This window comes from Odontesthes bonariensis, chromosome 1, assembly GCF_027942865.1.
Source record: "Odontesthes bonariensis isolate fOdoBon6 chromosome 1, fOdoBon6.hap1, whole genome shotgun sequence".
In the NCBI taxonomy this organism is placed as follows: domain Eukaryota; kingdom Metazoa; phylum Chordata; class Actinopteri; order Atheriniformes; family Atherinopsidae; genus Odontesthes; species Odontesthes bonariensis.
In genome coordinates, this window is record NC_134506.1 from 34,619,880 (window position 1) to 34,635,723 (window position 15,844).

The window sequence follows — 15,844 nt, forward strand, 5'->3', positions numbered from 1 at the left end:
ATAGCACCCCTGTCTCAGACAGAATGATGTCATCACTGAGCTGATGAGCTACATAACAATCGCCAACCAATGTGGTCTCTTTTTGGGACAACCTGATCGATCAGAACCAATCAGGATTTGTTGTGAGGCCGGATGCAGCTGTGCTGCTGCTGCTGCTTCTGTGTGTGTGTTTGCGCAAGAATGCCTGCGGGTGTGTATTTATCTTTGTGCCCGTGCCTTCACCTCTTTATCCCAGCCCCGCCCTCTTCTCACTGACAGCTTGCGTGTCTTCAATTTTTCACACTCACGTTGAGCTCCAGCAAAGGCATTACTTAAAAAACACAGAAAAAGCTCTCATCAAAGCTTTCTGTGTCGCATGCAACAATGGACACCACATCGGGGTGTGAAAGCTACTCAAGTAAACACAGACATGTGAACACTGATGGGTTTTCTCTGACTGGAAGCTGTTGAGTTTTGTGGTATTTCTTTCAGTTGAGTGGACTTGAAGTGTGATCTTTGCTGGCACATATCTGGCCTCCACTATTGTACACTGGGACTGCAGATGCTCTAGCATTAAATGCACATTACAATTTTTGCACTTCATTTCACATGTCAGTTGAAATGTTTTGCTATTGTCTAAATAATCTGTGCAGGGATTGTGATCTTCTGTGTGCTTTTGAAGTGCGGTTTCTCTCTGTAACAATCAACAGTTACAAAGTCACACTTCAACATTTTGATTTAATCCATTTTAGAGGCCTAGATAAATGTGAATCGGGCACTTTAGGTTACTTTAAAGCTGACCTAACACATGTTTTGAACTAATCGATTTATAATAAGACTACCAAAAGTGCATTTCAGATGGTTTTACATTCCCCTCTCTGATGCTATTAAGCCCTTAAGACAAAGACAAGCCCATCGCAAACTTTAATGCAAACCGCTCCTCTCTTGGAAACAAATCATAGCTGCTGCTGCCAAAAATTGCTGCACTTACTCATTGACAAAGGTTGGCACAAAAGAAAGGCGCATCTAAGAGGAAGTGTAAAAAGAAAACCATAAATGACAAAAGGATAAATCATAACTGTGGTATCTCTTATAAGAGAAATTAGATGTGGTAGATTTAATTAGCAACACTTTTAAAAAATGCGTTTAAAAAAAGACTGAGACTGCAGCTGTAGAGTTTACCAAACCAGAAAGAGTTCATTTGAAATACATGAGCATCTGGTATTCGATTACAAGATGTTCCATTTCAAATGCAGATATTGTGATTGTAGTATTTCTGTAGTTTGTTCCACTCCCCACTCCTCCTGCAGCTCCATCTCTGCTGCTCAGCCTCAACCATTTCCAGCTGTAAGTAGCTACTTTGTAAAGACCAAGTTAAGACAAAGAATGTGTCATCCGTATTTTCACTTGGTTAGAAAAGCCAGACTTTTATCTACGATATTGCATGTTTGGTTGAATCAAACGTGTGTTTTCAATCCCAAAACTTTGTATTTCACTGACGATGATAATAATATTTCTCTCGCATAATCTTTACATCAACTTACCCTTAATTTTCAGGTTTTAAGCACATTATTTTTTCTTATTGCATTTTATGCCATTCTGTTATTTTGTTTATGAATTATGAAATAAATACTCCCATGAAAGACAATCTCAAAAAAATCTTAGTGACAAAAATACTACATAAGGTTTGTTTCTTAATGTTCTGAACCTTTACAAAAAAAATAGAGATTTGTTGTAGCTCTGATAAAAATGTTGCTTTTCGTGTCTCTGAATGTCTTTTTTTTTTTTTGGAATGTGCATTTGTTCAGCCAGTTCATCTGACTTATCAGAGAAAACAAAAATAAACATCTGGCACCAAAATGGTTAGAAAGTGAATTGTCTCTGAAGGGAGTCTATGAAGGGAGTGAAGAACTGTGCCATCAGGAGAAAGCAACACAGAGAGCAGAGGTGGGACAGTCAGAGAGAGGTAGAGAGTTTCTGATAAGTTTTATCAAGAGCACACTGAATGATGATCAAGCTAATGATGCTACAGTGTCCCCCCCAAACCGAGACAGAATGCCTGCCCGTGCGCCAATAATGTGAACACCTACATGAATTACACAACAATAAAGCTGATAAGTACTGGACAATTGAGTCCAAGTTATCAAGTCTGCAACTCGTTTTCGAAGCCAACGGTAGCCATTTTCTTTTTTCTTTTTTTTAAGAAAAAAAAAGGGACAAAAATGAGCACCTGGAAGCTGGTTATTTACTCTGTCTGTTAGAAATGCTTGGCAGTGAGAACCACTAATGACAGAGATAGAGAAACTGCTGATGGGTAGCATTTCTTTCTCTCCTGTGTGTCAAATAAAACATTAGCCAACATCCAATAATTAGGAGCTCAGGGCTTGCAGGCAGAGGGCAGGGTGACTGATGGGAAAGGCTTTCAGTTGAATCACAGGGTCGGTGTTGTTTTTTTTATTTATTTTCTACCCCAAAAAGCAGGGAAGGTCTTAGGGGATTTGCATACAAATGAGAGGGCCTGTTTTGGCATGCACTGCTCTGTTTATCAGATTAAAACTATATAAAAGGGGGAAGTGAATTTCCATGTTTAGAATATCCAGTTTCTCTCTCAGTATGGCGGAGAGTCAGTGGGAGGTTATGGGTAATGAGCTATGTCTCCCTGGGTAACACAAACAAGATATGTTTCAGCATGGACTGTCTTACAAAGATTCTATTGATACAATTTCTGTGTTTGTTATCTTGTAACGGTAAAAAAAAAAAGTGCTACGTGTGATCAGAGCAGAGAAAACTGAATCCGTCTGAGGGTTCCAAAAGCAGGGACATGAACATGAAAGATGAAGGATGCTACAAGCCCCTTCATAGTGTTAAAAGCATTCATATCTCCTAAAAAAGAAAGATGTCTCTGTTGTTTCTTTTTTTTATTGTTGTTGATCAAAATACTGTTTATTTTCTTCAGTAGCTGCAGGAACCTTTAAAAACTCATATGGTAGTTGTTGTGTTCACAGTGTGGAACCAGGTTGGGGTAATTACAGCCCTGAGTCAACACATCTGCATGCGGCAGTAAACAAAGGTCTACGGATCAGACACAGCAAAGCTGCAGCAAACCAGCTATACTCAGCTATGAGAGCTGCCGGAAACCTCCCGACTCTGCAGCTGTCCTAAGTATAATTAACAGCCCTTTCAACTTTTACCTTTCAAGTTGTTGCAAGAGAAAAAAAAGCTCCATCTTGTAAGGTGTTGGGAACCTTTTTCCCCACTTTCAAAATGTTATAAACAAAAGTAGACTGAATATAAAAAATAAAAAAAAGGTAAGGACAAAAACCTCACTGTTCATCAAAAAATTTTTTTTTTTCACTGTGAACAGATGGTGACTTTCCTTTTACCTGCAGGAGGAGAATAGCAGACATGCAGTGAGCTAAACACTGAAAGCTGTCGCTCATTGTCAAAGGGGCTGCTCACCAAAGCGGAGATGCAGTTGTGCTGCAGGTTAAGTTCAGTCAAAGAGCTCAGTCCCTGCAGGTTTTCCACTTTTGCGATGGAGTTTCCTGACAGGTTCAACACTCGAAGCTCGCTCAGGTGAGAGATGTTCTCGATCCTGCAGATCTAAATGAAAGCACAGTGAGAGGAAGACATTACAAAAAAAATAAAGCAGCGATAAAGTAAAGCAGCGATAAAGTTAATCAAATTCTACAACCCCAATTAAAAAAAGGTTGGGAAGCAGTATGTAATGTAAATAAAACACAATGCAATGATTTGTAAATGTTTAAAAACAATATTTTATTCCTGATGGAACATAAAAAATGTATGAAATATTGTAAGTGAGACATTTTCCTACTACATAGATGATATTAGCTCATCTTGACTTTGATGGCAGCAACATCTAAAAAAAAGTTTTTTCAGGGCAACAAAAGGCTGGAAAAGTAACTAAATTGCATAATATTGTTCTTCAACATAACATTGAGAAGACTTGGAATAGTCCATCATCTACATTAAATAATATCATCAAAAGACTGAATGAATCTGGAGATATCTCTGTGCCCATGATGTACATGATTCTGTCCTGGAAATCACTGCATTGGCTCAGAAACACTGCCAGAAATCATTGTTTGTGAACACCTTTCACTGTGACATACACAAATGCTGGTTGAAGCTCTATGATGTAAAGAAGAAGCCATCATCTTCTCTGGGCCAAAGCTCATAAAAAAATGTCACAATGGACTCCATTGAGTGAAAAAAGGTTATTTGGTCAGATTAATCCAGATTTAAAATCCTTTTTGGATATAATGGATGATGTATCCTCTGGACTAAAGGTTTTGACCATACAGAGAAATGCAGAAAGAGACTGGATGAGCCACACATTCAGAGCTCACTCTTGCACTGAAGTGGTGTATCTAATGATCACCAGATGTCTTAAAGCCATTTAGAATACCTTAGACTATGGACAGAGAAATATCTTGTGGGTGCAAAAAGGCCCAAAAAGTGGTGCACTCCATTTTCTTCTTCCTGTCAGATGTCACGGAAGAGAAATAACCATTGGCATTTTCATATCTCCCATGTAACCGCAGAGCCAATTATAACGAAGCAACAACTTGTACCACTGTTGAACGTTTCAAATAACTTATTGTGGGCCAGCTACTGTTTATCACCCCGTGACTCCTGTTTGAACCTACAAATTATAAAAACAAACGTGTAGCTAAGGGAGAGTCAATGGTGAAATCTTATGCTGCTTCTCCACCCTCTGTGTCTGGGAAATAATATTTAGGAGTACCTGTGACATTTTAAATACTTCACTGTAATACCCAGTGGCTGTTACTGTGAGATGATGTGTTTGCTCCCTACAGTGCACCAGTACATGTGAGGAACTAGTTAAAGGGGCATCGAGAGTTCAACGATTCTGTCAAAACACAAAGCCTTAAGATTATTGCAGCTGCATTAACAAGTACAAGATACTTAAACTTAAGGACGGGGGGGTGGGTTAGCTGAAGTTTAAAAAACATAAACTGAAAAGGTATGAAATTGTTTTGGAAAATTGTTTCTGTGAAAGTTTCTAGTCTTTGGATCGTTAAATATGGCACTTCCATAAATAGTTCACATATATTAAAATAAAAAGATTTTAAAAAGAACCATACACAAACCTACAAAGAAACACAGAAGGGGGAGCAGTAATACTATGCTTTCCCGCTTCCACTCTTTTTGGGAGTGCAGACCAGAGCTGCACAGAGAGGAACTCATTCTGCAACTTGTAACTCATTGAGACAATGTTTATAAAATGATCAAGCATTTTCACAAAAACTGGTATTTCTCTTAACCTAAGAACCTCAGACAGCCAAATGTTAAATTTACCAGTAACACACTCTTTGTCATTTGACAAAACTAAGAATATATAGTAGATAACATGGAATTTAAAAAACAAAACAAAAGGAAAAACAGTTTAAATCAGCATAAAAAGCCCAAAAACATGGTCCAAAATGTGTCATTTCTAATTGAAGGAGACTTTTCTGGCAGGGTTAGCCTGGTTAAGTGCACAAAAGGCAGCGCATGCTCTGCACTACAAGTGTCAGTTGTGTGTTGTATGTAACCCCAACACGCTCACTGAACAATTATGGCTACATATATTGCATATATTATATATATTGACTATTACTAATGATATGAATGTGACAAATGAGTGGGACAAATAAAGGTTTATCTGATCTGAGTACCAGCTTCTCCATGGAGTGTCTGTGGCCACTGTCAAGTGGTTTCACAATGTGTTTAAATTAACCACTGTGTAAAGGGAAATAACAATAAACCACATGCATTTAGTCCATCAAAACACAGCCCGTGTGGCAGTCTTACCTGGTGATTTATATGACAAAATCACACAACATTTAAAAGCATCTACCTTAGACAGTAAGCAGCTGTGGAGTTGGTTAGTAGCATGAAAGGGGTAAAATGGCTCAACCATGATATGCCGCTTACCATCATTACTGAGGTATGAGCGTGTAGAATATGTCATAATGACATTATGAAATGTCAATATTTCTTTTTCAGCACAAGACAGAACAGAAGCCTAAAGGGAAGATGGTGCCGTAACATCAGCTCTTGGCATGTTCCTTGTAAACAATATAAAGGAAAGAACGTGAGCCGTACAGTATCATCAGACACGCAAAAAGCCAAGAGCATTCTTGTGGGGAGTCCCTTCCTGAACTTTACCCGAAACCCTATTTCACTGGATGATTCCATTTCATAATTTCATCAGCTCACAGAACCTGTAAGGCATTCTTGATTATTTCCTAAGAGCATCTAAGTTAGATCGTTCAAGTGGAACACATCAGAGCCTGAATGAAGTGTTGGTTACTCAACAATGTCACATACTAACCCCAACACTTGGTTACAGAGTGTGGGTTGGATGCACACTCCCAAAGAGAGTATAGCCTTTTGAAAAATTCCAGCAAAGTTGAAATGAAACTACATTTTGCTAAATTAAAACAAATGGGCAATATGTAGTTTCATTGCCGTGTGAGCCCCCGCTCAAGGGAGGAAGAAAAGATGACGGGGATGTACAGATCCGGGTTCAAAGCATCCCTTACAGATGAAAAGAGCACCAGCAACTAATGTTTTATGGCTCGATTCATAAACTTCTATCAGCTCCTGAGCAGCAATTCAAATTACATTTGAGCACTCAGTTTGAAAGATGCCTAATTATTGTGATGAACAGCAATTTGAATGCACAAAATAGGAGGATTTGAGGCCTGTGGCTGACTAAAAGCACACGAGGTCTGGTGAGAACAATAGATTTTTCATCTGCTCCACAATACATGTCCGCCAACAAATAGCGATGTCTGAATGTAATGTGCTCTTATTACCAACAGGAATAGAACAAAAGAGTCCATTCATTCATCAATTCTAAAGTTGCCTATTCAATATTACCTTTATAAAAACTGCTCAAATGTACTGCAGAGATTTAATTAGGACACACAAGTCGGCAGGGCCTGAGACAACAAAGCATTCTCTGTCAGGAGAAATAATACAACACTCTCGCAGTCATTGAACACTAATTGGGATGCCTGCTCATGTAAAGAGCAGCCAACACCAGGAAGGGAGGAAGTCCTACCAGAGCTCTGGAGTAGCTCTCTGAGGAGGAGTGTGGGCGTTGCGCTGGCAAAATGCTAATTTGACCAAGGGATGCCTTTCTGTTCTCTCTTCCTTTTCCAGGAGCTGTTTAAATTCTCATCTGACATAATTTTATTTCTCAGGCTTTTAGTGTAAGTGAGCCGGGCTCTCCTGTGGAAGCTGCACAAACAGTAACCAATAACAGCCTGAGAGCTAAATTAATAGATGAAAGACTATAACATGTGGCGGCTCAAAGCCAGTACCGATGCTGAAAACACGGAAAAAGGCATGCCTGCAGAATCTATTGTGCCCAGATCACTGAGAAAATGAACGTAGGAGTAGATCCGAAACAAGAGAATTCTGATGGTCTAATTATTTGTTGCCTAAGACCACTGTTAACATAGACAAATACTTAAGTTAACAGTCCTTTAAAAACACCATTTTCTTTGATTGAAAAGGGAAAATGTTTTTTGTTCAAATATTGTATTCAAATCTGTTTTTGAAATTGTGTTCTTTCTCTTCTTTTTTTTTTGACCATTAAAAGTAGAGCTCCATTTTCTGTCCAGAATATGCATCATTTGGTCATGTTACAGGGTTCAGAATGAGCCTGAGTTAACATGCCAAGCCTTCTGTGGTCATGTCTGCTTGACTCCAGCCTTTTTCAAAGCTCACATAAACCAAACCCCGGCTGAACTTTGCTGACTTGTCAAGTACACACGTTGTAGGTCCAAGGACAGTAAAGGAGGAGCACCTGATTGCCGTGCAGATCCAGGATGTTCAGTTTGGACAAGTTTTCCAGGCAGCAAATTTTCTGGATTCTGAAAATGATCATAAAGAGGTGAGATAAAAGCGACATTACATCATGAAATAAGCATGACATGTAAATTGTCACAAAATATTCTAATAATTCTGAAGATATTTTCGTCAATTTCTTAATGCATTAATTAGTGGTCGACTGATAAGGGGAGTGGAATTACAGACGCTGATGCAGATTATTTCAAAAAAGCGTTCACTAATACTAAAAGAGGTTTTGAAGAAAATCTTAAGACGTTTTTAAAATTCCACTGAACTGCGACAGAAGACATACAAGTGTCTTATTCACAATTGGACATATTTGGATCAGATTACACTTTTGGATGAAAGTGGATGAGAGGTATTCATCAATTTTCTGAAACTATACTTGACCTGAGACATACAGTAGATCTAAAAAAGCAAATGTCATGCTTCACAGAAGTTGGAGCAAAGAAAGTTCAGCTGTAAGATCTTAATGTCATCCACAAAGTTGTGACATTAATCTTCTTCCTGCTGACCTTTTAAAGTAAGAATCACTCTGTGATGAGAGATTTTCTAATAACCCTGGGCTTTGAAAGCACAGACCTCTGAAGCTTACAACGTAGCAACACCAAGTGGACAAAAAGTGCCACACACTAAATGTAACCAAGAGATTCTGCACAACCAAACAGCATCAGTTGCTTTTCACATCAAACCACAGATCTCCATGAAAGATTTTAAATTAACAAGGTTATACCATACTCGCACAAATATGAAAGTAACAGTACTATCTAGCCATAAAAAAATTCAGGTAGAGTAATATTTGTTTGCTTGTGACAACAAACCTGTTCTTCCCAAGCATGAGAATTCTTAGAGACCTTAGAGCCTCAATGCCAGTCATATCAGAGATGCAATTGTCATGTAAGTTCAAAAGGATGAGCTGCTGCAGCTGTGACAGATGCTGGATCCTTGTGATCAGATTGTGCTGGAGGTTAAGAAACTGCAGCTCTTTAATGACGTCCAGCTGGGGGAATTCCTCCAGAGAGCGTCTGGAAAGTTGAAAGAAACATTTTGAAAGGTTTCAAATGGATTTATACATGAGGTTCAAATTTTCATGAACTAACAACTCAATTTAACTCCCACTCATTTAATTTGAAACATTCAAATGATTAATATAGTGTCTCTCTGTATGTATTGATTGAAAAACTTCTGCTAAGTACACACTGATCAGATGAATTCTTTGTCAGCGTAACTCCTTGCTTAAGGCAAGGGCTGGGTATTCAAAGACCCTTTGCTGCTCCCTGGTGGACATTTAGAATATTTGCCTTTTTGGTTGACCGCCTCTTCATTTCTACTGCAAATGACATGCAGGTCAGGCTGTGCTTATAAAATTCAGGAATGATGGGGATGGAACAAGAATAAGAAAGAATTGCTGGCAATGACACATACAACCGCAGAGACATGTGATGTGTCTTTTAGTGACTTTTAGCTAAAACTCCATATTCTGCAGTGCAACAGATTCACTTCAAATCTGTTGGAGAATGAATAAGAAAACAAAGGGTACCTGTCCAAGTCAATTCGCTGAAAAGTGGAAGAAAAAGGCAACCGAGTGAAGGAGAAGCCAGCTGCAGCATGATGGTTATATCCAGCAGAGCCACCTAACACAGAAATTACAACCTGATGCACAAAGTATTCCAGCATGAAAATGAACACCATGTTAGCAGTTTACAAACTGGGAATCTCAAGATAAGCATTAAAATCATTTTGTCTGTTCCACAATATTGATATTACCATATTTACCTGCTGGTTTAGGAGTTTTCAAAGCAGCATGACGATACGAGGCCCCTGCACTGTGAGTTGGTCTCCTTGGTTTGTCTCCAGTTTCACTTGCAGCTTGTGAAACTGGAGCACCACCTGCTAGTAGTACTACACTCTCTGCAGAAAAATCTGCACGGTTGTCACTGGCAACTCTGGTCCGACTGCATGCACGCAACCTGCTTTCTACAGATGATATGGTATAATGGAACAATCCGTGCAAACCCAACGTGAAATTGTTGGCACACCATAGATAGCCATTATTGTACAACACAATGCTGAATCACACAAAATCCTCTTAGGCAATTGGCAGGTGAGAGATTGAGTGAAGTGGCTCAAGCATACCTGGGTTAGAATTATTCGTTGTTTGGGTGATCTTTACGCTGGTTTCCTTCATGAAGTCTCGAGAGTCAATCTATAAACAGGAAGTATAATAAGTGAAGCACGCACCAGAAGCCAGCAATTAATTACGGTTGTACACATCAGAAATGAATGCACATAAGCCAGTTTTGTATGATCAAAATGTCTCTAGAAAATGTCTAAAGTCATGGAAGAAAAACAACAAAAATGCTTTTATAAAGCTGGCATGAAAGCATATGAAACTCAATTAAAGTGAAGTTCACACCCAAGTCACAATTCTTGGCACCAAATCTAGAGGCTTCTCACTGGAAGAAAAAAAAAACTTTAGTGAAACATGAATCTTTAGGTCAAGATTCATGTTTAAAAATCTGCTGTTTCCTTTCCAACAATTATTCTGTGCTGTTAGATGTGTCTTGACAGAGATGGCTGAAATATGTATGCCGCAAACCCAGTTCTCTTACCTTTGACTAAATATTCTTAACCTTCTAAATTCCTAATGATTTCCTAATTGATATGATGTTAGTGTCTCAAGTGACAAAGGCAGCAAAACAGCCCTACAGCATGATAAAACCAACAGCATTTGATACTGTTGGGAGGCAGGGGGATGTTTTCCTTTTGGATTCCTAATTCAAATTAATTCCAACTGTGAGAATAACGTCATCTGGCATTCGTTTTCTGATTCTCGGTCTTTGTTTTTGTTTATTTCACCATGTGAAGTCTCATTTTGTTGTTGTCAAACAAGTTTTGTAATTTATAAAATTACATTTTTTACATTTATCATAACATTTATTTGTGATGTTGTTAACACAGAAATTCTGACAAGAAATGTGCATGGTAGGCTATTCTTTCACTGGTATTCTGGCAAGACTCACCGTTGTTTGCATTCTCCCGGGCACCACTGACTTCACAGTCGCAAGGTGCAATTTACAGCTGTTGATCTACAGAAAAGGTCGACTGTGTTACATTACTTAAGAGTAAGGATATGAGATTTGAGTCAGACACCAAACGGATCTCGTGCCGCTTTATATCTATCATTGAATGTGGTAAAGGTGTTAAATGTAGTATTTACCATCGGGGCAAGAACCTCCCATTTATTGCCGAGACTGGTGTGGCGTTTGTTAGAGCTCGCGCTTTTACCCTCAGTTTGCTCCGACTCCATTTAGACAACGTATCCTAAAGTTAACAAGTAAGAAAAAATAGGAGAAAACCTCTGTTTTAGTATTCAAATCTATCTGAATAATATCCTAAAATAAATATGTGTACTCAACCGCTACAGTGTCGTCCAGCTTAGATTTATTGCTCGTTAAAACCGCTGCCCATCTTCTTCAGGAGCTACAAACTTCCTCGGGGGTAGGCGCTATTACTATGGCAACGACGGCGTTGCTTAGCGACACAGACTTCCTGTGTCACTTTAAAGCGCTCCGTAGGGAAACAAGCCATTTTCGTAATTGGTGTTTTCACGGTTTTGTTGTTTTATTAGTTATCAGTTATTACAGCTTAAGAGTGTGGCGTTGCTTTGAAGAATAGGGTCATTATGTCAATACCATATAACTTGAATATTTTGTTATTTGACGTAAACCCACAAGATAACTGATATGTCATTGTAACACAGCCTCTTTATGCTGCCTAGTTTGGTTCTGGACTTCTTCAGTGTGGTTAATGTGATAAGCTTTCTATTGAACGTCCATAAGATAAGCAGAATGAGGGTCAAAAGGGGCCCACAGGTCATTGTCGGTAGGCTATCTGTGTTTACAAAGCACTGAGTCTTGTTAGCATTTTCCCAGAGGGGTGTAAAGGCACTATATGGCACTGTATTTTCCTCCACACTGAGGATCATTCTTATTTAAACAGACCAAAGGTAGATTTCAGCCAATCAATTCAATTCAATTAAATTCAAAATACTTTATTAATCCCCGAGGGGGAAATTACAAGCAGTTCCAGTACACCCATCCAGACAGACAACATAAAAAACAAAAACAAGGGAGACAGGTGACCGAGGCCATGCAGCTCATTGAAGAGCGCTGCCAAGAAAAAGGTACCACGTTAGGTGAGAGGAGGAGAAAAAAAATCATATTTCACACTTTACCCTTACTAGGAGTCTGAGATTGCAAAAAACCTCAGTACAAAAAAAGCAAAAACATACACACAACATCAAGCATTGGGACCGATGAGGAGGTGTGAGAATCAGCTGTGTCCTCCAACAATAAATCTATTTCAGAGCAAACAAAACAAATAACACATTCTCGCACCATTAGCTGCCTATGCCTGGCACATTTCACTTTTTTTTTTTTTTTTTTTACCATATTAGGATTTATAAGCATGTTAAAAAGGCTAAACAAGTAGCCATTTATTGAAAAGTCGGAAAAAAACATTATGGTCAGAAAAATCCTAATCCCAAAATCCATTGACCAACTGGTGTAATTTTCAGTATTAGTGGGAATGTGAACAGAACAAATTGGTGGAGTATTGTATGAACTTTTAGCATTGTAACTTCAAACATTCTACAATATGAATTAAAATTAAAAAAAAAACAAACAAACATGGAACTAAATTTGAATGACTCATTTATAATGACAGTTTTCTGCAAATCTGATAAAATGTATGCTTTCCTAAGGAAAGAAATGGCTATGATAATGACCAAAAGTACACTGATTTCCAAGAGTGGAGATTTTGGCATCACAGGGAAAAGGTGATGACAGCTCTGGTTTAGTCAGGTCTTACAGTAACTCACAACAGTGAGTCAATTGCACTTCTGGAACTTCTCCAAATGCAGATTCATCTCAGCAATTAGCTTCCTGTACCCTATAACTTGAAATGCACACTGAGCATTTTTTGACGTTTGAATGTCAAATTCAGTCTACCTGTGGATGTATTACTGTCCAAATTTCTTAACCTTCAGTGGCACTTTATGCAGTATGTCTAAAGGCCTAATGTCAAGAATGTGCATTAATGCATTCTAAAATAATCAGAAAATTATTACACAATGTCGCTGGACCTGATCCGTTTCCACATTTTTGGTTCCCTTTCTCTTCTCTAAAGACTCTGTCCCCCAGGTGATGATCAGACAACAGCCCCACGGAGCACTAAATATGATAAGATGAATTGTGTAGTGTATTTCCAGCCTTTTTTTTACCCTGGCAGTAATAAGCAGTTGCTGAGAAAAGACAAGTGCAGATCCATCAAAGGGACATCCCACACACTGCCTGTCACAGTCTATTCGTGAAGCACAGGCTGACACATATGATGGGAGGTGATCATCAACAGTTTGAGTGACAGGGCATGTTAATAAAGTGAAATGTAAATTCCAGTCAATTTATTCAGATATTTTACATTTTATTTCATACAGCTCTTTCCAAAACAGATATAGAGCCAATAAAAGGTGTTAATCCAGTAATTGTCACCTTTTAATTGTATGAGGTTTCCTTTGTTGCCCCTCCGAGATTATGTCTTTATAATATCTCTATAATCTTATCTCCTGTGAATTTTCATAATTCTTATCTTTGGCGCCATATTACAGTATTGCAGAGCCAAACAATATGAGTATCATGCAACACATTTTCAGACCCAGTGATATACAAATTCCTGCTGGAAAAATAAGACTATACACGCAAGGACTTCTTTTTCATCATAGGACTGTAAATATAAATACGCTCTAATAGCACCGGCAGGAGTGATTTGTTGGCAACAGCCCAGCCGGGTCCTCGCCATGTCTGATTGCAGTAATTTAGGTGTAGAAATTAGAACAATATTTATAAACATATTCAAAAGTGAAAAATAAAAAGCCAAATTGCTGAAACATGTGCCTGACTTGATGTGAGTTTGCTTGTATGACTCACGCTATATGGCCACAAATAAACATATACAGTCCCATTGTTGGGATAGGCGTCCAGTTTGGGAGAGACGAAGCAAATCTTCTGAGGTCAAGAAAAGGCTCGTCTGATGAGAGGTTAATGGTTACGCTTAGTCTCCAAGAAATTTAAAAAATCTGTGTGATGTCTTTGGAAATGATGGAAACATAGAGGGAGGGAGCGAGCTGTGGTTTTTCCTGTCAGTCATGGAGCTTTTTGTCGCCCCACATGAGTTGAAAAGATTTATGCCGCGTCATACTCTGAAAGAAAACAACTCACTTGACAGCTTTGGGTTAATGATTTCAAGCTTCAGTTATTTATTTATGCAAACCGTTGTGTATTGAAGAAAACGAATGATCATTGATTTCTTCAAAAACTGTGCTGATTTTCTCTACACACTGACAAAATGTATGGTTTATTCAATAGCAAGTTCAGAGTCCCACAAAATAGGCATTAAGCTCGTCTGGTGGGAGAAATATTGTGCGGCCATGTGTTACTCATGCATGGGAATGAGATCATTAAAGCGTGGCCATGGGATGCTAAATTGTGGATGGCTGATTTTGTTGCACACACAACATTGGGCAACCTCCATGGCTGTAACATAACACGCATGAGGTGCTATTACGTTTGACCGAATCTCATTTTATTTAATCTTGGCATTAGTTATAATCATCCTGTAATGTTTTGCAGCTAAGCACAATGTCACGGTTAGTAAGAGACATTCAAAATTCAAACAGTATCGACAGTGGGCAAGCTGTTGACTTCATCAAGCAGGAGCTGGAAGGACCTGGGAGTCTACATGGCGATATATGGATGCAAGAATGAGATCAATGCAAAAAAGCAAAATGCTCGTTTAATCCTCGCCTCAAACTCACCCACACTGCATTAAGCCCAGAGACTCAAATTTCAGCAGGAAAAAGAACGTTTTATCATATAACACCGGTGTTGCCCTCACTCTACTGGTTTCTTCTGTTGGGTTCATTATGGAATTGATGTAAGATTTAATGGCTGGTTTTTATGGCTTTAAAATTGTCTTGCTCCACCCTAGAAAAAGGGAAAATTGATGTTATTATACAACACTGAGGTCAACTAATCACATGCTTTTAGATATTTTTAAGATTGCAGTGGCTGCTCTTAACCTATGGAACTTCTTACTTCTCCTTTATATAAGAACTGCTCACACATTAGAAACTCTCAAAATGCTGTCAAATACGGACCTCGTCTCTGCAGACTTTAATTTAGAAAAACCTTGAAACCACAGTGATTCATAGTGTTTGAATTGGTATATCATTTCACTATTTGTCTATTTGTCAGGAAACTGGATTGTGTACAGCTGAAAAATTTCCACTTTTGTGTAACAGATTTTGATTTAATGTCTTCATACAGCTCTCTTATGAAGCTATCTTAAGCTATTCTGATCTCACATATTAGTTACAATCGTGACGATTTCTGCTACTGTGTTTCAAAATATATGTCCTCTTACTCAGAATTTGGACTTCAGAGTCACAAAATGTTCCGATTCAAATTTAGAATTTAGTATATCAAGAGTGTATCAGACTTTTGAGATAGTAAGTCGGAAAACTGAGAAACCGTGTCAGAAATCAGGATTTTGACGTACCATGTCAGAAGTCGGGATTTTAAGATAATAGATCAGAATAATGACACACTAAGTCAAACTTCTGACCTATTTAGTCAGAAAGATGTAAGAAGTCTGAATTTCTATGGTCAATTTAGAGTCACCAACGAACCTAACATGCATGTTTATGGACTGTCGGAGGAGGCCCTGAGTACATGGAGAGAACCCACACTGGGAGAACATGAAAACTCCACAAATAAAAGCCCTTGTTGGGATGTGAAATGGGTTTGATTTCATAAGTAAGCATGGCACTATGTTTCATTCATGGTTTTCTATCAGTTATTTCTATGGTTACTGTCCACTTTTTACACCAATAAAATGTAATTTTATCCTTTGCCGT

General features: G+C 38.5%; 1 protein-coding gene across 2 annotated transcripts in view; it reads right to left on the bottom strand.

Moving 5' to 3' along the window:
* Positions 1 to 11,365, bottom strand: part of lrrc49 (leucine rich repeat containing 49) — a 34,057-nt gene extending 22,692 nt beyond the window's left edge. For both annotated transcript variants that reach the window (XM_075465272.1, XM_075465264.1), the window contains exons 1-9: positions 11,289 to 11,365; positions 11,090 to 11,193; positions 10,893 to 10,958; positions 10,006 to 10,075; positions 9,646 to 9,846; positions 9,410 to 9,503; positions 8,691 to 8,894; positions 7,826 to 7,892; positions 3,439 to 3,582 (exon numbers count right to left, since the gene is read on the bottom strand). In XM_075465272.1, coding sequence (XP_075321387.1) covers positions 3,439 to 3,582; positions 7,826 to 7,892; positions 8,691 to 8,894; positions 9,410 to 9,503; positions 9,646 to 9,846; positions 10,006 to 10,075; positions 10,893 to 10,958; positions 11,090 to 11,179 — 936 coding nt within the window. In that variant the 5' untranslated portion in view covers positions 11,180 to 11,193; positions 11,289 to 11,365. The remainder of the gene's footprint in view (positions 1 to 3,438; positions 3,583 to 7,825; positions 7,893 to 8,690; positions 8,895 to 9,409; positions 9,504 to 9,645; positions 9,847 to 10,005; positions 10,076 to 10,892; positions 10,959 to 11,089; positions 11,194 to 11,288) is intronic.
* Between the last annotated feature and the right edge of the window lie 4,479 nt (positions 11,366 to 15,844).